This window comes from Nesoenas mayeri (assembly GCF_963082525.1).
Source record: "Nesoenas mayeri genome assembly, chromosome: 2".
Lineage (NCBI taxonomy): Eukaryota > Metazoa > Chordata > Aves > Columbiformes > Columbidae > Nesoenas > Nesoenas mayeri.
In genome coordinates, this window is record NC_137543.1 from 42,519,678 (window position 1) to 42,542,740 (window position 23,063).

Here is a 23,063-nt window from a genome sequence, read left to right on the forward strand (position 1 = left end):
GACTTTGAAGGCAGATAAGTGTGTGTTGTTGATATTATATTTAAAGTACCTGATTGCTACTAAATTGACTTTTTTCTTTTTTTTCCTTTATTTTTTGCAGGCTGGCGCTCTTGATTTATTGAAGGAACTTAAGAATATTCCCATGACCCTTGAGTTGTTACAGGTATGATTTTCTTATTGTTGTTATGTTGCAAGTACTAACACCATGATGATGAAAGTGAAGCAATCAAATTTGGAAGAAGGTTGCACTAATGAAGTAGATTCCCATGTAGGGAAGCATTGGTGTTATTACAGAATAACTAGTCTTATTTCACACTGATTTAGGGCACTTAAGTGTTTTCTCCCAGTAGCAAGCTCTTATGTCTTTCTGTTTAAGTTCAAAGTAGTGAATTTTGTTATGGACCAAGGGGAAGTGCTGCTTATAAACTTAACGTACGTATAGTCTTAGGTTCTTACTAACACAAATGTGGTGTTCTTCCTTCCTTCTGAAGGAGAATGCACCTGATTGGAGCTGATACCTTATTTTCTCATGTAGTTAGTTCTGGTTTTGGATTGTGAGGAGAAACATAACTCATATGTTCGGGCAAGTTGTATTTGACCTTTCCCCTCTGCCCCCTTAACTCTGAGTAGTGTATTTCCTAAGGTAATTATACTACTACTGTTCTTCCTCCCCTTTTGCTCCCCTTGGGCAGGAATGATGGTGTGGTACGACCTCTCTCACTTGCATGCATGCTCTCTCTAATTTTGCTTATATCTACATCTCTAATGTAGCATTTATATTTTATTTATAAATTCTTTAAAAATGTAGCTCAGTGAACTCTGTTTGCATGTCAAGTTTCAGAGTTTGTAAAGTAATTCGTCAAGGAACAACTTTTCTTCTAAAATAACTAGGTATTTCCTATCTCTGTGAAAATTTTCAAATGACAGAGGTAAATGTAAGACCTGATTTGCCATGGTAGCCAATTCAATTGGAAGAGACTGAAAAAGTGACTTTTTTTCTAAGTGACAATTAATGGTCACAGATACAGAATAAAGTTCAAATTTTAAGTGGCAGTAGCAGTGTCACTCTTGACGTATCCATCCTATATATTTGCAGAATGTACTTAGTACATTTTTGCTAGTACTATTTGTGACAGAAAATAGGAATTTGAAACTGTCACCTAAATGCATGAATGGCATGGCTGATACAACACTGCAACCTTCTCCCCTATGTCCATCCTCTTTCCTTAAAAACGAAATAAAATCCAACTGAAACAAACAAACAAACAAAAAACCACAACGCACAAAACAACAAAACCCATAGAACCCCTCTGTTAGCCTGATTCTTTGGAGTTTCTTTGTGCAGGTTGTAATACAAAGTATTTGTGTAATAATGTTTTTGCCTTTGGAAGGAAAAATCTCTCTGCAAGTGCTCCAGAAATTCTGTAAATGCTGCTGTGCAAAGCTTCTGCTTAGTGAGAAGAGCAAGACTAGAAGGAGAAGGTTTATACAGAACAGCAGAACGACTTTATCCTTGAACCGTGAGGATCAGAAGAATGTACAAGTAGATAACTTATTATTTTTTTAGTTGCAATGAAAACCTTAGTAATGTTATCGACAGAGGAGGACTCCCAATTTTGCTAAGTACAAACAGACTCAACTCTTGTGTGACCCTGACTTAATTTATATAGGGTTGCATATTAATCCTGTCCACTTCTCTGTCCTACTTGGAAGAAGCTTATTCATTCCTATCCATATGACAGGTACTTGTTTTTAGAGTGAAATTATATTTACAGTAAATTATTGGTTTTAATCTGTATGTGGGCAGGCACTGTTGTAAAGGACATTTCTCTGTGTTACAGTAGGTCTAAAGGGATCAGGTATTTTAGCCTACTCTTGTTTAATAGATTGACTGTAGCTAAGTTAAGAAGTTTTTCTTAAGTATCCGTTACCCTATTCAAAACAGTTGTTCTGCATAAGATGGCATTTAGCAGTATGTGTAGACTCAAATTTACATTATTTTTGTTGAGAATTTTATAAATATGTGAGGTCTGCCAGAAATTTTCTATATTAGTCTCCCAGATTTGCTAAGCAAGAGCTGAAATGCAAAGTAATCACACGCATCGCTCTGGTAGCAGATTGTTAGTGTGGTGATGTCAAAGAGGGTGATGATCATGAGAAGGTGGGGGCACTTGCTTCCTCTGTGAAGACTGAGATGTCTGTTGATGTGTTTGAACTGATGAGACACAGGACACAACTGAAAAGCATACTTCCACACCCATTTTTAAGCAGTTTTGAAAACTGGCTGCATTGAGAAAACCACTGCTAGCTGATGTGGTCATTTAATTATTCCTGTGTAATAAAAGGAGTGATGATTTTTCCTGTTACATGATTGCCAGCTCACATAGAAGCAACAAAGTCCTCTGAACAGTTTACAGGTATGTGGAGCAGGAAGGTGCACATCAGTAGTCTGGACTTGTGCTTGTGTCTTTCTTTGTTTTTGCCACAGAAGGTTCAAGTGGTTACAGAAAATAATACAACTGTGTCATATCTAATGAGTTTTATGTAAGCAAGCTGATACTTGCTCAGCTGGGCAGGGAGCCAGGAGCCTTCTGCACACGTGATTTATCCAGTGGTCAGAATTGCAAATCTGTTTAGCAGTCACACAGTATTAAAGGCATCATGGTCCTAGTGCTAACTGTGAGTAGTGTGCAGCCAAATGGTGAGTAAGACAGACGGTCTTTATTTTAACAAACAGGTTTTACTGGAAGCTACTCGTCTGCAGAACTAGGTTGTGATGTACGGTCCTTGTTATTGACTTCCTGCCAGCTCACTGGTGAGCCGGGGAGACCCAGGAACCTGGAGGTGGTTGATGTGCAGGGGTCGATCTGGCTCTCATTTGGTCCAGGTGCTCACCAATTCTGTCCTCATACTCTTACAATTTAAAGTTGGTAACACCTCTCCTTACTTCAGTGGTTTATTTTCTTCCCCAACTATGTTTCTTATATTTTCTCATTTGTTCTGGTTTAGAGAAGAGTGGCTGCCACCATAAGTTTTGTTTTGGGTTCAGTTGTAAGTTACTTAGGCCAACTATGGCTGGTACCAGCTAAAGGCTGCTTGGCCTACAGCAGGAATGCTTTGGGGGTGAAAACAGCTGGTTTATGCTGTCTCTAAGCCTCTTTACTCTCAGAAAGCACATGAAAAGTGCTCTAGAATTTGAAGTGGGGAAGAATGATCTGTTAAAAATGAGTTTTGGGCAGGGTGAGGAAACTTTCCATATGCCTGCACACTTATAAACTGGCACAGAGATAAAGCAGTTCCACAGGTTACACTGCGCTAGACAAAAATACCAGAGTTTTCCACTTTTAGAATAGCTCTCACACAAACAACTCCATAGGCTGGAAGACTGAGGAAGTTTCAGATACTGATAGCTGGTTTGTCATTAAAGCAAAGTCATTTAGAGAATATAATAACACTGATCTTTTATGATTATCTGAGTCAATTTGCAGGCAAATAAACTGGTAGATCATTCCTTCTCTTTTTAGGACAGGCCAGATCAAGTGCTGTATAAAAGCAAAAAAAATAAACTGTTTATCTACTGCCTTGACAAAGCCAGTGGTTTAGACAATTACCATAACATGTTTCTCCTGTGTGATAAGAGGAAGAAATTAATTTATCCAATTAATTATGAGTTTTACTTGCCTAAGTAAGTCTATTAGTTGGTGTCTTTCCTTTTTGTGGCTGAGAGTAGGCTGGGGTTATGCCCAGTTATCAGTGGAGGATTGTTGGGGTTTTTTTTAGATATGTTTTTCTCATTCAGGTATGATAGGTGTTTTATGGAGTTCCAAGCACATGTTATTCTTTCTTATCTGAACATAGTGTCCAGAGTATGTGTTTAACATGTCAAGAGCACTGGCCAGTGTTGTTAGTCAGAGTGAGCGGGGTCCATCTTGAAACACTTCAGTTACAGGTGATTAACCATCTGTTTTCTTTAATTCAAAATACGTGTTTAGAGCTGATGCTCAGAACTGAGGTTATTTGATGTATTTCCTTTGCTGAAATAGCTACTGAGTATTTCAGTACATTTCCACTCATTTAGCACATCCACAGTGTCCCAAAAAGTGTTGTGTGGGTTGTAAGGAGTAATTTACAGGAACAAATCCTTTCCATTTTTAGTGAGCCACAAAGATTTAAATTTTCCTTTAACAGAGAAGGAAATTTATGATGAGCTGCTGAAAAAGTAAGTAGAATAATTTATATTTAGTGATTCCTGTAGATACTAAATGCAACAAAACTGAGCAGCTTCAGAACAATTAAAAAAATATTTATCAATCACAATATGATATGATAATATAATACTCATATTGTTAAAGACTTTTCTTGTTTCATGAAACTAGAAGCGTGAAAACGTTCTACTTGTTAGGTTAACACATTAGTCAGAAGTCTTCTAAAATGAAACTTTTGTGGCTGTTGAGCTTAATTTGTGTCCTCATCTTCTGAGACTTAAAAGGACCGAATTGTAAATTAATCCCTTCACTCCATAGGTGGCAGTAGTGCCAAAGGTTTAAAGCCTGTCACTATCCTGGCCTTTTCAGAGGGACAGGCTGGTCTTGCTGTTCCTTTCTAAAAGCAGAGCCCTCCGTGATTAAGATTTTGAAGAACTTCAGTATTGCCAAAATGATGAAGAATCTAAAACATATCCCTCCCAACTGATATTCCAGCTTCTTTGACAGCCACTAAATGAAGTATGAAGTCACTGAAGCAGTTGGCAAGCCAAAATCATGCCAAAATGTAAATATAGTCATTGCTTCAGAGAAAAATAAGGTTTTGAGGCAAGAAACTTTGCTAAAAACTTATGTAACATTAAGATGTACATATGATTTTTACATAGCTATATGTTTGGAATGTTATGCTTGGTTTAGGTAAATCGTTTGGGAGCGAAAAGTCTTCTGATTGACTCCCCTTAACTGTCATACCCCACCACCCTGCCCTGGGCCCCAAACTTCTGTGATAGAAACAAATGGTAACACTGTTGCATTTGTTCTTAAAATGTTCATATTGTTAATCTAAGTTCTGTAAAGGCTTGCAGCATTTCGTCCTGTTATTCTTATAAAAAAACCCCACACAAAACAAAAAAAACAAACCACCCACAACAAACAAACAAAAAAATCCCACAAAACCAAAAGCAAAGAAAAAGATACTTTAAAAAAACCTGTGAAATACAACTTTATATATGCTTATTAAATTATCTTCATGTCACCTTTTATAGTGTGTATTTTTACTTCTGTTTCAGTCTACCAGAATTGGAATGTCAGTGAATGCGATACGCAAGCAAAGCACAGATGAAGAAGTTACATCTTTAGCGAAATCTCTTATCAAGTCTTGGAAGAAACTGTTAGGTATGGCGACTTGAGCTTTTTTTTTCCCCTGCTCTTGCATGTTTTAACTGTACACAGTCTTGGTGGAAATCCTTGACCACTGCCTTGCTTTAGACACATTTGTGCTCCTGTGTAGGTATTGAAACTTTGTGCACTGATGTAGTTGGGTTTTTTTTACCCTTGGACTATCACCAGTGCGTTACTGTGAAAGTGTATTCATAGAAAAAATGAATATATTCTTATTGGGGCTGGCAGGCAGTAGGAAGTCAGCTTCTGTGACATGACTCATTTCTGAAGTCTGGTTGCCTGCTGCTGAGCCAGTGACTGTACTGCAGTACCAAGCACTAACGAACCTGTTGTTGACTATTTCCTTTGTCAAATATAACAGGTACTCTGAAGAACTTGTGCAAAATCTCATATGAGAGGGTGGAGGCTTTGAAGTTTGGTTATAAAGTGATTTGTGAAGAGGAAAAAAAAACGGTAAAAAAGTTGGCGTTAAAAAATCTGTTAGAACTTAAAGGTAGTGAGAAATAGAGCTGCACTTTCTAAAACCTTCAGAGTTTTAAACAGCATACTAATTAGTGAGTTTATACTTTTTGTTTAATTGCCCTTAAAGCAATGAATGCAGTTAATGAAACCTTTCTGTTAGCTGTTTTTTTGTAGTGCTTAATTTTAATATATTTGAAAATGCTCACATCTCAAACTGTCAAGGTATTTTTGTTCATACACTGTGCTGTACTCTATTTCTTTGTATCAGGTTTAGTTAAACTAAGATTTAGAAGGCTTGAAATTTTGAAATAGAAAGCAGTTTACATTATTTTCCACTGATTTAAATATTTACTGTTCTGTCTGGAAAAATATGCTAAATACTAGGAGGTGTTAAAATCTCTTGCCATTTGAAGTCAGCCTCATTTTTATCAATTGTGAAGTATTTTATCAGATACTTTATTACTCTCTTGTAAATGGTGTAGAAATTACTTTGTATCTATTTCACAGTATATGTATGTAGAAATGGACAATTTGTGACAGCTTTAAAGTTCTAGCAAGAAGCAATAACCTCTACAGCAGACATTTTTTTTAACCTACCTTTAGAAAGTTAGATAATAGTAATGAGGTTAGTTTTAGTAATTAAACTTAGATAATACTAGATATTCTGATAAAAGACTTTTAAAATAATGATAATGACTTTTATTATAAATTAAATGCATACTTTAGAAAGGATCTGGTTAGAGTTCCCTGATAGGTAGTGAAAATTATGTACTTTTTATGTTTAAATTTCCACTTAGAACTTGAAGTCCCGCTGTATTCTATCCAATGCATAAAAGTGGTAAGATACATAAGTGGAGAAATGGACTCGCATATTAATTTGAATTACTCTAAAGACTCCTAAAAGCAGCAGCTGGATTGAGTGACCCAGCTCTCAAGGTATTAATTTAAGTTTAAAAAAAAAAAAAATGACCCTGTCAAAGTGGGGGGGTTTGTTTGTTTGTTTGTTTGTTTTTAATTCTCTAAAGCTCAAATTTTTTGATACTGCAACTTAGTGTAGGCAGCAAAGTAGAGGAAATACTCTTGTATTTCCCACAGAGTTCTCAGCTTTCGGGAGTGCTCTTGGGAGGGACAGGGGGACTGACCCTTCTGGGCGTTGCTGTCCTTCGAGCAAGGGAATTGCCATTTATTTGTTGAGACAGTAAAAGTAGTCTTCTGTCTCCTTTTTTTTCTTTTAACACAATATCTTAAGTCAGTCAAACTTGTCTTAGTATGTTGTTACTGACTCATCTTTGTGTTTGAACAATGTGAAACACGGGGTGTGTTATTGCTGCCCGGGATCAGAGGCTGTTGGTGCTGTAGGAGTCTGGAATGAGCCTGTGGTGCCAGCGGGTCGCAGTTTGGGTGTGGGATGCTGCTGCGAGGGGTGTTCCTGGTGCCCATTCTGCACAGGGGCCTCCGTGGAGCTCCAGTGGCTCTCCAGGAGGCTGGAGCTGAGAACGGACCAGTTGGGAACCAATCCTTTTACTCATTTCTTCCAGCTTAGATTTCAACTGTATCAGTTTCCTGATCCAGCCTGTTTGCAGTTACTGTTTGCTGCACAGGGATTGCGGCAGTAACACACAGCTGGGGAGAGGTGGACCTTCCCCTTTTGATGGGTTGCCACATTCAGATTGTTTTAGGACAGTTGGGAGACTACTGAAGGCTGCTGACATCAGGTGAAATCAAACGTGAGGAACTGGAAAGTAAATAGCAAATATTTGACATTAATCAGAACTGAATACTTTCTTCTTGAACTGGGTATGTGACCATTGTGCACACTCTAATTTTTGTTACAGAGCAGGTATTGCGTGTACATTATTGTGCCAGGTCTAGTACGGTTGTGGTTGTGCGCTTATTGTATAAAATCAAATTATTCTTGAAAATATAGCACTGCTTGTAATCAAAACTTACGTAGCTAGATTTTCCTTGATCATAATGTAGACCTTGTAGTAAAGCATAGTAGGGCAAATCTTTCACCTCTCATTTCACTGCTCAGTCATTCATTAGAATGTAAAATCTCATAACTGTGGAAGATAGGGTATCTGGGCTGGGTGAAGTATGGGTGGGAGTCTTACAAAGTACTCTCTTGCTGTTTTATCATTAGCTTTGACTTTCTCAGAAGAATACAAAATACCATATGCTTGAGAAATCAATTTTGATTATGCTGTTTGTAGTGCATGTAAAATGGTATGGATCAAAGATGGAAGCAGACAGCTGTTAATCATACCAAGCGTCGTACTCAGAGATCTGAAGTTTTTGTGAGTTATTTTTATCAAAGACATTTTGAATTTAGGCAAGAATCATTGACTATTCAGCCTGCATGTACTTTCTAAGTTGAAAGCTGTTGGAACTTACCTTTTAAGAATGCATGAGAAACATGAGAAGAAGTCACAGTAAGGTTGTGAATCACCAGATGCTGATGGCTGGACCAGAGCCATGCCATGTTAGCGGTGTTTTTTTGGGGTTGGGAAGCTGCCTGTAAGAGCTTGCAGGCGTTGTCTGAAGTGACTCACCAAGTGAGTGAGCTACAGTGGAAGATCACTTTCAGATGTTGCTGTAAGAACGTTTAACCACACAGCCGTGTTGGTCACAATTTACATAAGGAAACAAATTTTGTTCTCAGAATAAAATACTGTTCAATTATAACATGGGATTTGCAAATAACAATTGTTTTGCCAAGTGGCTGAGTGTATAGAGTATGCTATGCAGGTAATGGATCTATGCAAACCCACCTAGATTATGTGGGGTGATCCTTTATATTAAAAAAAAAAAATAATAAACTTTAATGCATTTAACATTCTCCATCACAAATCATTACGTGCTGAACTGTAGAAGTATACAGTGGAAAAGAATGTCCAGACCTCTAACTAAGTAGGCTTAATTGCATTTAGTTTACGTACTGAGCTGGAAACACAGAATGATTGGACAATAATCTTAACAGTAAGTGCAAGTGTGATCATCTACGGCCAGTAATTAAAAATAAGGCCACAAATGTTTTGAAATGCCCATCTCAGAAAAGTGCATGCCTGAGTAATTTTATTTTAAAGTAATGTTCAAGTGCTTGTAATTGTCAAGAGAAGATAACACCAGCCAGACTTCACAGAAGTCTTTTACTCGGATTGCTTTGTTCATGCAATCCTTTGTTATTTTGAACCTGAATTTGATTCTGTTGGCACAAGCTGGTACAATCTAGAACTATCTTACAGGGATGTTAATGCTGTTATTAGGTAAAGTTGTTCAAGAACATCTAGTAACCTACTGGATTTGCTCAAAAAATCGTTGTTGACAAAACAGGTTCCTAAATTACAGTCTAATAGTGTTTAAGATCATCGTTTAATATTGATAAGAAAGGTACATGTCTTTATGAGATACCAAGTGCATGAATAATTTCAATAGTTTCATTTCCATGTGAAGTATGAGCTGTGGAAATTTGGAACTGTTCCATATACAATTGGTTGGTCTATAATTTATTGGGATTGTCAATGGAGAGATAATAACACGTGATACAAATTACATCGTAATGTATAGGAGAAAAAACTTGTAGCAAATAAGTTAATGTGTCATGCTCCTTTGTCACTTATAAAAAAAATCTTTTAAAATGGCAAACAGTTCATTATTTTGTTTATTTATAGTGTCTTATTCCTCCCTATGCTACTTTTAGAAAGACACTTTTCTGATTTTCATGCCTTGCAACATCTTGCAGTGGAATTTCTGACAAGTGTAGCTGCTTGTGCATCTCAAGATTATTTTTATCAGGATCTGGAAGGTGGGGGCTAAAGAATTGTTAACCATGGGGGTCATTGTTAAATTAATGAGTATGCCATCCGTTACCTGTTCTTGTATCTCTTTCCTTTAAAAAACTTTTCAAGTTTTGGTGGTGATATCTGAATCAGTAACATAAGATAACCCACTAAATTGAATTCTCATGTGCTTCCAGGGAATAACTAAGCACCTTTCATTAACATTTCTGAAATACTCTTACTTTTTAAAATGTCATAATTTAAAGTTATGTTTATTAATTTAAAACAATACATTTTTTTTTCTATTTCTTTTTCTAGCTGCTAGCAAATGTCTCGAGTTAACCTGTAATATAATTCTAATTAGAAGAATCTACAATGAAGCTATTAATGGCTTCTAACATTCAGATTAATTATGTTATCTCTGACTGTATACTATTGTATTAAAAATTTTGTTCTGGTAACAAAGGACACTGTCATATTTACCCTGGAGAGCTTATTTCACCAGAAAAGGTAGAAGTATCTTTTGAATTAATTTCAAGTCCCAGGATAGAAACTGCAATGCAGTAGTCAGAATTTGATAGTCTTATTCCAATGGCTAACAGTCAATTCATGTTACTAGCTTGTTCTTTTTATTTTAAAAAAGCATTAATATAAATCAGCTTATTTTAAAAAAAAAAGCTTAAAGATTTTTTTATGGCCTTCTGAAGCTACCATAGCTAATAACTGTGAAGTTACAGTTTTCAGTCCTAAAATTGATGACAATTTCAGTTTGTTTCTGAAAAAAATAATAAAAAAAAAAAGGTTTGGATAAGTTTTAATAGCTGTATGTAATTGAAAAGGTAATTGTGCCTCTTTAAAGCAACCTGTAATTTATGTTATATAATATTTATGATGTTCTATAGACTTCCTAACATGAATCACTTGCTCATTGTAATTTTAAAATGTCTTTAACAGAAGGGCCATTTTACTTTTTTAGAATTTATGTGGTGGTTTGTAGTTCCCATTAGCTGTCATTTTTCCTTTGCAATAGAGTGTGGCTGTTGAATGTAAAATAAGTTAATTAGGAGGGACTTCTAGTTTCTCAAGGGTAACTTTTTCCCTTTCTCCAGCAGATAGCTGGAATGCTGTCTAGCCTAGCAGGCTGTTAATTGCATTCTGGTCTTTTGTCAGTACAGTAGTTTAATAAAATAAAGAATCCTTATTAATGTATGGGTTTTAGAGTAAATACTTCTTGACACTGGATCTCCTCTTCTTGGTGATCTCCAGTGTATGATCCATAAGAATGAATGACTTAAACACTGAGGAGAATATTTTGAGCAAACAGAGAATATTGTTAACGTTGTTTTCAGATTTCTGGATTAAACAAGAGACTGTATAAACTCTAGGTGATTAAAGAAATTGTAGATTTGAAGACATGTTTGCTGGAGATGTACCAGTTGTCTCAGCTGCTGAAATTTGAACTTGGTTTGAGAAGTACTGGTGCAGGCTGGACCCAGCTGGTCCAAAGAGCCGGGCCTTTGCCTCATGTGTACCTGCCCTGCACAGGTGAAAGAAGCAATTGGGGTATGGACAGAGGTTCTCAGGTGCTGGGCTAAATAGAAGTGTTTGATAAACTCAAGCTAGGTGCCAGCTATACCACAGCGGTGTATTTGATGCAAAAATAAGCAGGAGATAGCCAGGTCAGCTCTGAATGTGACAGCTTGCTTGCCAGAAAAAAATATGAAGGTAAATGGGCTGAAGCAGAGCTCAGCTCTAAGGCAGCTGCGCTCATTTGCAGAACCTGAGCTGTAGCCCAACGTACCTATTTAATATATCAGTTTGTCTTAAAGCCTCTGACAAAAATTATCATATACTTCAAAAAATGGTGAGGGTAAATGAGATCACATGCTTGTTTAGAATATATTTTTAAATTATATATCATCGAAGTGTTTATTGCCATAGAGAGTAGTCATATGAATATGCATATTAAAAATGGGATTGGTTTTCTTCTCTGCACGTTGTGCACTTTATGTATCATAGCAAAGAACTTCTGTGATCCATGCAGTTTTATAGCCTCATTTGCTTTCTAGTGAAATTACTTTTTTATAAGTAATACTTGATTGAATTGATAGCTTTATTAGTGTTTTTTAACAGCACCTGTAGTTTATTAAAGACAATCAATTCAAGTGCACAATCTACTGTGTTTAATTTCCTTTTTTCTTTAATGTGATCTCCTTTTATGATGATGATTTTTTTAACAAAGTGATATTTGGTTTGTTAAATTCCTTAACTCAAAAGTTAAGGAAAATATACAAATCCTGTTCAGTTTCTCTTTTCTGTATAGCTTTAAATGTAAATTATTCCTATTAAAAATAAGCCAGTGCAGTAATTTTCTACTCTTTAGGGGAAAAAAAACACCAAAAGCCCAGTGCTTGAATAAGAGATCTGAATTTCCGTGTTCCATGCCACCAAATTCCCCTGAGGAATGTGGGGATGGGGCTCTTCAGGAAATGAGGGTGCTTTTAGATGCTTAAACAAGGATTTAGATACCTGATCCAGGACATCTTTGTGGGAAGGACTGAGCCTTATTCAATTTCCTCTCTTTTTGTCATTTGTTTTTACTGCTTTTTCAAGTATGCAATAAATGCTTATCCCAATAATATAGTCTATGGATTTAGAAGAGTAATATTGGCTTTATGAGGGCTTAGAGAGAGGAATTTACAAAATCTGTCAGTGAGTGATGCCAGTCTCACTCAGCTCTCTCTGTAGGCTCTGAAGAGAGTCAGCCTTCCTAGAGAGCAAATCAAAGCAGTAGCTTGATCTAGCCACCTGAATTGCTCTTTACAATGGAAAGATGTATGTGTTCTGTCTAGGCTAAAGTTAAATGTTGTGACTGCCATTTTTAATAAAGGCTTTCGTCTTTATTTTTTGTAAAATCATCATTAAACATAGCCTGTATAGAAAAGGCAAATTCAAATATTTTTAAACACTAAGGGAAATAATTTAAGAGCTGTCACCAAAAATAGTGTATATGTATCTGGAAAACTCCTTCAAAAGCATATGAAAATTATATATACCAACTATGGTAGTTTTCGTACCTCCATTTCACTCGGTTCAGTCCTTTGGTAGAAATCCAATGAATATAATTAAAAAGAATGAGACGTGTTTAGTAGGAGCTTATATTTAAAACATGGAAGACAGACTCCAGAGACTTGATGCAGTAGTTTAAGAAGTTATTGTCTACCTTATGCAGCAGAGTTGGCAAAAGTAAATCATAAAAGTCTACATGTCTTCACTGCCAGTTGAAGCAGATGCCGGACTTAAAGGATGTGAAGTTTTGCCATCGTTCCTATTTGCGAGGCTGGGAAGGATGTTGAAGAGTGGAAGTCTGTACTGCAAGACAAGGTCAAAGCAGAGAGTGGGAGCCTATAGTATTTCCATGTTCAGGAGAACTCACAAATATTTTAGCACTGCTTTTGAATCAGTTACAATTTCTGGATAAAAGAGGGTTTCTCATGTTTTGTATTTCCAGATGGACCTTCAACTGATAAAGATTCTGAAGAAAAGAAAAAGGAGCCTGCATCTTCCTCACAAAACAGCCCTGAAGCAAGAGAAGAAAGGTGCTTAATTCTTCATGGCTGTGCAAATAACCTCACTCAGTATAAAATAACATTAAACTGTTTGGTCCAAATTTTTCATATTAGAGACAACTTCCACATTGTTTTCTGAAATACTTAAGAGTTTTACAAGAAACAGAGTGTTGTTAGGGAAGTAAATCCTGGTGCTGCTGACATAAAAGAAGATGAAAGCCACAGGTCAAGATATGGCCAGACTAGTTATTTTTTTATTACATTTGTCTCATCTGTCAAATACCTCACCCTCTCAATACTTGAGCTTTGAGAACTGTAAAACAGCTTTCAGTCACAGCTTTGTGGTAGTTGCATATGTTAGTGGTTTAGAATGCTTCTTTTGTCTCTTAGCCTTTATGTTTAGTAAACAATCCCATTCTGCACTTTTTTTGGTAATCTCATGTTATCAGAAAAATGAGCCCATGTTATGACGCTATAGGAGCTGAAGAACATTTGCAAAATAGTATTTGCAAGCCCGTTTCTTCTATGCATTTCTGGTTTTAGTGAATCTGTTTCCAGCAGCCATTTTCAAATTGAAATTTAACCGCTAACTGTTTGTCCTGACGCAAGCTGAAAACTTTTTGGTTTCCAGTTTGCAAGTCTACATCACTTGTTTGTTTATGACCATGGTACCACTTCACTACAGTAAGCAGACTGAATGCAATGCATTCACTGCAGAATGAATGTTTATGTGATATATCTTCACTTTTTTTCAAGTAAAATTTCACAGTGGGGGGAAAGATTTCATGTTAATATAGAGAACTGAGAATTAAAACTTATATGCTACATAATGGAATGAAATACCTGTTTTGTATCTATTGTATGGAATACCCTAGTGCATATTTTAAAGACACTTTTAAAATTGTGTTGACTCTAGAGCTATAAGTAGCTTTAAAAAGGTGGCCTGGATCTTTTTTTTGGAATACTTTGAATTGGATATAGCAAAAGTCATGTATATTTCCATGGAAAAAAGTTATTCAAAGGGAGGAAAAAAACCATTAATACTAGTTTTCTTTTTGCTTTTTTTAGCAGTTCAAGTAGCAATTCCAGCAGCAGGAAGGAGGAGGGTAGCGCTCCCTCAAATTCTTTCATCCCGTCTTTTCCCCGGGCTCCAAGCACTTCGGATTCTGTACGAGTGAAATGTAGAGAAATGCTCTCTGCAGCTCTCAGAACAGGAGGTGAGGTTTCTAGACTGTATTTTCAAGTTGAATTATTTCTTCCTTCTTTCTTTCAGTTCTTCCCACTCTGTTTTTCTCCTGCTCCATAGGATAGAATAAACTCTGTTTATGCTCGTTTGTGTGCATATACCCGTAGGCCAGTTCACCCAAGTTGCAAGTAATGAGTAACTTGACAGCATGGAAATGTATTGAAATACTTTTTTGTTGCCGATGATGCAGGACAATTTGTGGCTTCTGTTCATCTGATATCTTGCCTACACAGGATCCTCTTTTCAGGAAGGTTATTGCCCCTTTAGTGCCTCATTTAAATCTTTTTGTGGAAGCTGCTATTTTTTTGTCCTGTCTCTGACTGAGAGTGCTACTGTCTGCATGCCTGTCTTTCTTACACTAGTGATCCTGTGGCCTTCATATTTTGGTTTTTGGAGGCTCCTTTTTGTTTTGGTTTAATCTTGAAGTTTCATTGAGATACCTGCAGTAAGAGAGTCTTGCATTGCTCTGTCTTCATACCTTCTGGGAATCTGTAAATTCCCTGACTGTTTCAGTTTTGGGGTTTTGTTCATTTATTTGTTTGTTTCTTTTTCCTCCTTCATGTACACTGGGTTGTCTTTAAACTGACTAATTGAATGTTATGCCAGATTAAGAGCAAACTAAAGTTGGACTCGTCAGAATGACATTTTTTTTCTTGTGGATCCTTCTCTTCTACTAGAACTGTGAGTCGTAAGCTCCTGTTGCTCTGGTTTTAGCTTAGTGTAACCTGACCCAATGTAAGCAGATTTCCGAGTCATCCATTTTTAGCTTCTTCACTCCTTTATTCTTTATTTTAGTTCACATAAATTCAGATACAGACAGTAATCAAAGCTGACAAAAGACCATGAATTTTTGGTCCTCTAGATATGTAGTTCATAGACTTCTAAAATAATTTCTGCCCAGGAAATTGCACATATCATCTTAGTATTTGTGTAGTCTTAATTTTATTCCATGTAGTCTTAAATTTAGCTATTTTCTCAAGAACTCTTTCCTCTTTTACTTTCCACAGCACATATAAGCTGTTCATCCATGGGTTGAATGCTAATCTCAATAAGGTTGTTTTGTGGTTTTATAGCCTTCTGCATGAGAATCAAGGGAGAAATGGTGTTTGGATTACTTATTGAAGTACACCCGTATTAAAATGAGAAGAGGAAAGCACAGATTGCATATAATTTGTCCTAACTTGTCTTGGAAAGGCAGCGGTCTTTGTGAGTAAGGGTTTTGGTCAGAGACAGTAGACAATTACAGAATGACAGAGTGTTAGGGATTGGAAGGAACCCCGACAGATCATCTAGTCCAATCCCCCTGCCGGAGCAGGAACACCTAGATGAGGTTACACAGGAATGTGTCCAGGTGGGTTTTGAATGTCTTCAGAGAAGGAGACTCCACAACCCCCCTGGGCAGTCTATTCCAGTGCTCTGTCACCCTCACTGTGAAGCAGTTTCTTCTCATATTTAAGTGGAACCTCCTTTGTTACAGTTTGTACCCATTGCCCCTTGTCCTACCGTTGATTGTCACCGAGAAGAGCCTGGCTCCATCCTTGGGACACTCACCCTTTACATATTTATAAAGATTAATAAGGTCACCCCTCAGTCTCCGCTCCTCCAAGCTAAAGAGCCCCAGCTCCCTCAGCCTTTCCTCATAAGGCAGATGCTCCACTCCCCTGATCATCTTTGTTGCCCTGTGCTGGGCTCTCTCCAGCAGTTCCCTGTCCTTCTTGAACTGAGAGGCCCAGAACCGGACACAGGTGTGATCTCACCAGGGCAGAGTAGAGGGGAAGGAGGACCTCTCTTGACCTACTAACCACCCCCCTTCTAATACACCCCAGAATGCCATTGGCCTTCCTGGCCACAAGGGCACAGTGCTGGCTCATGGTCATTCTGCTGTCCACCAGGACCCCCAGGTCCCTTTCTTCTATGCCACTCTCCAACAGGTCATTCCCCAACTTATACTGGAACCTGCGGTTGTTCCTACCCAGATGCAAGACTCTACACTTGCCCTTGTTATATTTCATTAAATTTTTATTGCCTTGAGACATTTTAAGTCAGATGCTGCATTGTCTTCAAGATTGCTGTGGTTTATTTCTTTCTGTTTACATATTTTATGACACATCTCTGCTTTGCATTTTGTTCTTCCAAGTTATATGTTGACAAAGTTTTGAAAGGATAAGTGTACAGTAAATTAAACTTGTCTGTACAAAAGGAAAATATACTGCAGTTGTTTCATAATTTGCTGAGTTTCTGAGTGTTAATTGGGCTCTTGGGGCTATAGAACACTGATGAAATTATCAGGTTGTTAATATTTTAATATTTGTTTCCTTCAGATGATTACATTGCTATTGGTGCTGATGAGGAAGAGCTGGGTTCTCAGATTGAAGAAGATATCCTTTGTTTTACATCTATGCGTCTAGAACAAGAGTGTTTTTAAAAGCATTGGTGGTGTTAAAATTAATTTGATCTATTTATTAAATATTTTAAAATCTAATTTAAAACAAAAATAGCAAGCTATGTTCAACACATCAACGCAGCCATTTAGTGTTTAAAAAACAGCACAACCTAAATGGTTTGCCTTAAAGCATCTAGGAATGTGTGTAGGTGAGTGTGTATGGGTTTTTTTTCAGTTCAGTATGTTTTCCGTGCAGCAGCAATATTATATCTTACTGCAGCATTCTAACATAAATTTCTGGGCTCCTCTATGTTATTTTAACATCTTTTCTTGTTAACAGTTTTAATCTGTTTCTTATGTCTTTATTTAATTTGCTGCAAGTTTATTTTTAAATTAGTTTGAAATTTTGAAATAGTAGTAGTGTTTGAATAGGTACAGAGGAGAGATCTGGGCTTTTTTTGGGGGGGGGGCGGGTGGGGAGGTATTCTGAAGCATAGAAGTAGTGTAAGCTTCAGGATTCTAACTTGTTAATGTCCTTCAGTAATTACAGTCGGCCACCATTCCTGTTAAGGAATTTCTTGTTCCTGTTGCAAACCTGTTTTAAAATTCTGTTAGTGGGCAGCTAGTGTTTCAATATTTGGTTTAGAAATCAATTAATCCTTAGGATGAGGTCAAGGAACTGGACATAAATTTATGGGTGACTTTTCACAATTTCAGTTGAGATCCCACTACCCAAAAATTTGTGTTTCACTCACCACGTGCCAAAGGACAATTAGGCTTCAGAAGGACATCAAGTCAGCTGTGTTGAACAGGAAAGTAACTTGGTTGGGGTGGAGGGAAGGACTTAATCAACAGTGGAGAAGTGTATCGCTTTAGAAAAGTTGCCCCGCCAAATGCCCCCCTTTATAGTGCTCTGTTTTACCTGGTAATGTTTTGTTCCTTAAATACAAGGCACCTATTTTTCAAGAATTAAAAAACACTGATATGAAATACAAAAATAGGGTACGAAGTAGAATAGCAAATCTCAAGGATGCAAAGAATCCTAACCTAAGGAAAAACGTGTTATGTGGGAACATTCCTCCTGACAAGTTTGCCAAAATGACAGCAGAGGTGAGTGAAACAGAGATCTTCAACTCTTTCCCTATTGGATTTATGTCCTGGCCTGCATTTATTAGCCATGAAAGTAATTTATGTAAGCTGTCTGCACTTTTGAATTACTGTGGCTTGTTTGTGGCTTGAGCAGTCTGAATTACAGGGCTGTGTTGGGGCAGAGGGGATTAAAGTGGTGTCTGTTAACGTTTCCTAAATATCTGAATTGGTCTGTAAGTCAGGAACCAGGTAAGTTGTTGCATGTAAATTTCCTGAAACACGACATCTTGTGCCATTTTTAAGAGGCCGCAGGATATATCAGTGGTGTTTTTTAAAGTTTAGGAATATGTGAATATGTCTGACCAGTGACTCCAAGTTGCTTACCCATTCACCTTTTTGGATATGTAAGTGTTAGCCTGTCTTGCTATTTGTTTTTCAGATACTAACCTCTGCTGTTATACTCCCATGCAAGGGATAGCACTGTGCTTCTAAAGATCAGTCCCTCTCCTGTTGGAATTTTTAGTGTTTACTTAAAGTTTATCTCGCATTTGACAGAATACAGCAAGTCAGTTTGAAGGAAACTCTCCACGATAAATAGAAAAGGCCATAAATTGTAGAGAAAATAAACTAGGAGAATTGCCCTTTAAATAAAATTAAATGTGTGTTTCTGAAAGAACATTTTGGACACTTGAATAGAAATTCCCATTCAGATGCTCACTGTCTTTAAAAGTTGCCATTCAGATGCTTACTGTCTTTACAAATCAAAATAAATCTAGGAAGTCAAATGAAAAATTGGATTTTATGAGAGCGAAAACCAAAAGCAGGGTAGTATCTGATTTTGGTTTTGTAGTTCTGCTTGTATGTATTGAATTCTACCCCCACCAAATCAGCTATATAGAATTATCTTGGAGACTGAAAGAAATTAAATTCATGATCAAGTAATTAAAATAATGATTAGCTTTTTCTAAAGGAGAGGTGTTTATTTTTGTTTTGTTTGTTTGTTTTCTATAGTTTCTATAGGCAAACACTGATAAAGGAATGTGTAAAGAAAAGTGCACATCTTTTTTCATTCTACATATGTGTATGTACATGTGCACAAACATATTCCAGTGCCCGTTCTTTGTTTTAGTTAATGTCTTGGATTAAAATTCTAATGGCTTAAATGTCACCCTTAATGTTAAGATTACTTCTAAAGTGAAACAGCATTAATACAAGATTTGCATTCAACATCTACATGGGATGTGGAGTAATACTTGACTGAAGCAATATGGAACGACTTGTTCTTGCTGTGCACACTTGATTACTGTACATTGTGGAGATCTGCACGCTAGAACTGTTTTAAATGAAGAAGAAGACCAGTGAATCTGAGCTCTTCAGTTAGTGTTTTGAAACTAAGTGTGTGACTTCTGTTCTGTATGGTAAATTATGGCTGTACTGTCTGTCTCAGGACGAATACAGAAATGGTCAAAATAGTGTACATTTTTCCTATAATAATGTTCTATAGGTCAATGAGATACTTATGCAAGGATCTGAGTTAGAGAGATCTTTTTCTTCCTCTCTAGAGAACTTTTTAGTCCTTGTCGAGGGTTAAGATTGCGGGGTGACAATAAAACCTTGGCAGATGTATTGTTAACCTCCTCTCCCCCCACTTCCCCCGTTTTGCCCCTCCCTCTCCCCCTTCCCACTCAGGACAGGCAGTTGGGAGGGAAAGAAGGACAGAGAGAAGAGAGAGTTGGAAAAATTAACGATGTTTTACTAATGCTACTAATAAGAATAGAGAAAATAATACAAAATATACAAAACCAATCTTGAAAGTCTCAGCAACTGCAGAGCTGGCACCCGAAGTCCTGGATTAGACTCTGCAGCCAACCAGAGCTGGATTCAGTCTCTCACTAGGCCTCAGTTCGCAGGGACGACTAGCAAGGTCCCCTCCTAATGTCGACCATAAGCAGAAGGGAAAAACCAAAGGCAAAAAGGAAAAGGGACGAGATCCTCGTGATCTCCCACTTTTATATGAAGTATTCACGTGAATGGAATGTTATACACAGTTGGTCAGTTTCTTGGTCACTTGTTTCTCGTTACCCCTCTTGTGAGATGTCCATCCATGCTTATCAATAAGTTTGCATTCCATTGCTAGGTTTACCAAAACATGTGTCTGGTTCTCCAGGAAAATGCAGTTAATATGGAGGCTTTAGCTGACAGGCAAATTCACTGAAAGAGAAACTTGTTTTTAACAAAACCAGGACAGTCCTCCTCCATCTCTTATCTGTCGATTACGTTTCTGAGCTTCAGAAATGCATTTATGTAGAAATGCTTCTTGGTGTTTGATATTCTAACTTTTCCTGATTTTTTTTTTTTACCAAGCTTCATAAGAAAAAAAACTCACAAACATTTTAAACTTTTTAACTATTAGCTTCTCTACTGAGAAATACCACAATTTAAGTCTTATAAAATTCTTGTAGAATTACTTTGCCTTTCAATAGAGTTGCTGTTCATGGATTCTAGATTAAAAAATGTATGTATTTGCACAGTGGTAATGCCTTGTTTAAAATAAAAACTATTATACTTTCTCTGCTCTTTATCCATAACAGGAAATGGCAAGTGATGAACTGAAAGAAATGCGCAAAAATCTGACCAAAGAAGCTATCAGAGAGCACCAGATGGCTAAAACAGGAGGTACTCAGACTGATCTGTTTACGTGTGGCAAGTGCAAAAAGAAGAACTGTACATACACCCAGGTACATGATTATTCACACTCTTAGTTTTCATTTTTCAAAGCTTAAGTCCTATGTAAAGATTGTCAGAGAAAAAAGTTGTCTTTACAGAACGAACTTAGATGAAAATGTAAACAAATTGCAAAATATGTGAAAACAGTTGGATCTGCTTAGGTGTGCTTACATAAGGAATGTTAGTTGTATTAATTTACCGAAGATTTTATATAAATCCAAGCTGAGAATCTCTATAGCCTGAAATGTCAATTTCTTTGCAATGCTGAGTTTTTGGTATTTCTTCTTTTTATGTCTTATTAATATAGTGTTATGTAGAGGAAAGCTAATTTACTGTTTTTAATATCTCTCAGCTTTTCTTTACAGAGGGAATAAGTAGCAGAAAATAATGATATATACACACTTTTATATATATATACATATATAATCATCATAGAATAGTTTGGGTTGGAAGGGGCTTTGAAAGCTCATCTAGTCCAGCCCCCCTGCAATGAGCAGGGACATCTTCAACTAGGTCAGGTTGCTCAGAGCATTTTTGTGTTTATATATTTATATATATTTATATATATATGTATCATCTACCATTTGACTAACATTAAACCTGATTTACAATCATTCCTACAACCTTTTTCTATTTTAATTAGGAAATATGTGAAAGTAGGGCTTTAATTTGTTTAGCAGTGCTTCATGGCATGTAATTTTGATCATCGGATCAACTGCATTTATAATTTAGTATGTTATATCAGACACTTTAAGTAGAAAGCTGATTTTCAATCATGAGACTTTTAAGCCTTGGCATCAGTAAATATATGTAAAGCTGTATTGAACAGGTAGTTTTATTGCAGAATCTTTTCCTGGAAGTATGTGCACAGTTTCTGTGCTGTAATTGGTATTTTTATGCTTCTAAACCTGTCAAAACGTAAGTTTATGATTACGTTATCGTCTAGACAAAAAACTGGTTTCAATTGATATGGAAAGTTGACTTGTATTTTTATCCCAATGTGTTTCCTTAATGTTAAATTTTGATTTTAAACATTTACACTGAAGACATACTACCAAAAACTTAAGACACTAATTTTCTTTTTCATCTCTGGCTCTTGCCTTTGCCAAAGGTTCAAACCCGCAGTGCTGATGAACCCATGACAACGTTTGTTGTCTGTAATGAATGTGGAAACAGATGGAAGGTAAGACTGTGAGACTGCTCTGCATATTTAATAGCAGACAGCCAGACTCTGTGCTTAATTTTGGTTAGTCCAGTGAAGTGAAGACACACTCAAATGAAGGCCTGTAAAATATACAACTTAAGATGTAATAGCAGACAATGTGAATTGTGATGTCTTCATTCTGGTTTTTTTCTGTATTAAGAACGCTGCAGCTCTGCAGAACCATGTTGCACAGCATATGTTAAGATTACTGCATTAAAAAAAATATGCATCTTGTTTTGCATATTTTATTACTGAATATCGTTCAAGTCTGTACTTCAAGATATCCAGATACTTTCTAAAGCCTAGAAATTGTTTGATGCAGTACCTGAAAGAGTTCATTTGTCCTTAAAACCTTTGGTAACATTGCTGTTCCAAAAGTGTCTGTATAAAGAATCTTGAGTGAAGGACTGGTTATGATCTAAGCAAATGCTTTAACTAGTAATTTCCATATACTAACTATGGTGTCATATTTCTGTTTCTTCTTGCAAAGATTTAGAAATAAGCTGTATGAAGATCTCATAAAAATTCTTTTCTTTTGACAGTTCTGTTAGAAGAAGAAATTCTCAAGACATCTGGACCAGTATAAAGGAGGATTTTGTAATTAGCTTTAAAAACTAGGCTAAGCATCTAGCTTCCAGCAGACAAGAAGTTTTTGATTTTCATTTTTTTTTTTTTTAAAGCAGCATACATGCCCAACATTAGCCTTTGTTTTGACACAACCATCATTTCCTTAAATGCCTTCCTATAGCTGATAGTAAGTAGGGCCAGGTTGCTCAATTGTATGGTGAATGTTAAAATATTTTTTCATTTTTATAAGTAAGTTGACATTAAACTTTTACCAATTAAACATTTTGGTAATTGACTTGGGTGTTTTTTTTTAACGATGTGAATAAGGTACTGTATTTTTTGCAGTCTGAAACATACACGCTCCTCCCATATGGATTTTACATCCCCACATTTGTTCACTTCTAAGAATGGAATTTGTTTCTTGCTGCTGCATTTACTAGTTTTGCAAAGAGAAAGGGTATCTAACTTCATCTGATTACGTTAAACTCAGTTGGTAACTAAATAACAATTTAGTTCACTCCTAGTTTGTGCATACTGTTTCGGAGTTAGGACTAGGTTTGTAATCTGGCGTTTGGAGATGTATTAGTGGATGTGATGACCTCTTTTGCAGTGGTTGGTTAATCTTGTTTGTGTAACCAGCCTTAATCAATGCA

The 23,063-nt window shown here is 36.6% G+C and overlaps 1 protein-coding gene across 1 annotated transcript in view; it reads left to right on the forward strand.

Annotated features, from left to right (window-relative positions):
* Positions 1-22,828, forward strand: part of TCEA1 (transcription elongation factor A1) — a 29,358-nt gene extending 6,530 nt beyond the window's left edge. Inside the window, exons 2-10 of the mRNA XM_080338573.1 lie at positions 101-163; positions 5,273-5,378; positions 13,137-13,224; positions 14,263-14,411; positions 16,762-16,818; positions 17,779-17,933; positions 20,504-20,650; positions 21,751-21,822; positions 22,386-22,828. Coding sequence (XP_080194699.1) covers positions 101-163; positions 5,273-5,378; positions 13,137-13,224; positions 14,263-14,411; positions 16,762-16,818; positions 17,779-17,933; positions 20,504-20,650; positions 21,751-21,822; positions 22,386-22,394 — 846 coding nt within the window. The 3' untranslated portion in view covers positions 22,395-22,828. The remainder of the gene's footprint in view (positions 1-100; positions 164-5,272; positions 5,379-13,136; positions 13,225-14,262; positions 14,412-16,761; positions 16,819-17,778; positions 17,934-20,503; positions 20,651-21,750; positions 21,823-22,385) is intronic.
* The last annotated feature ends 235 nt before the right edge of the window (positions 22,829-23,063 follow it).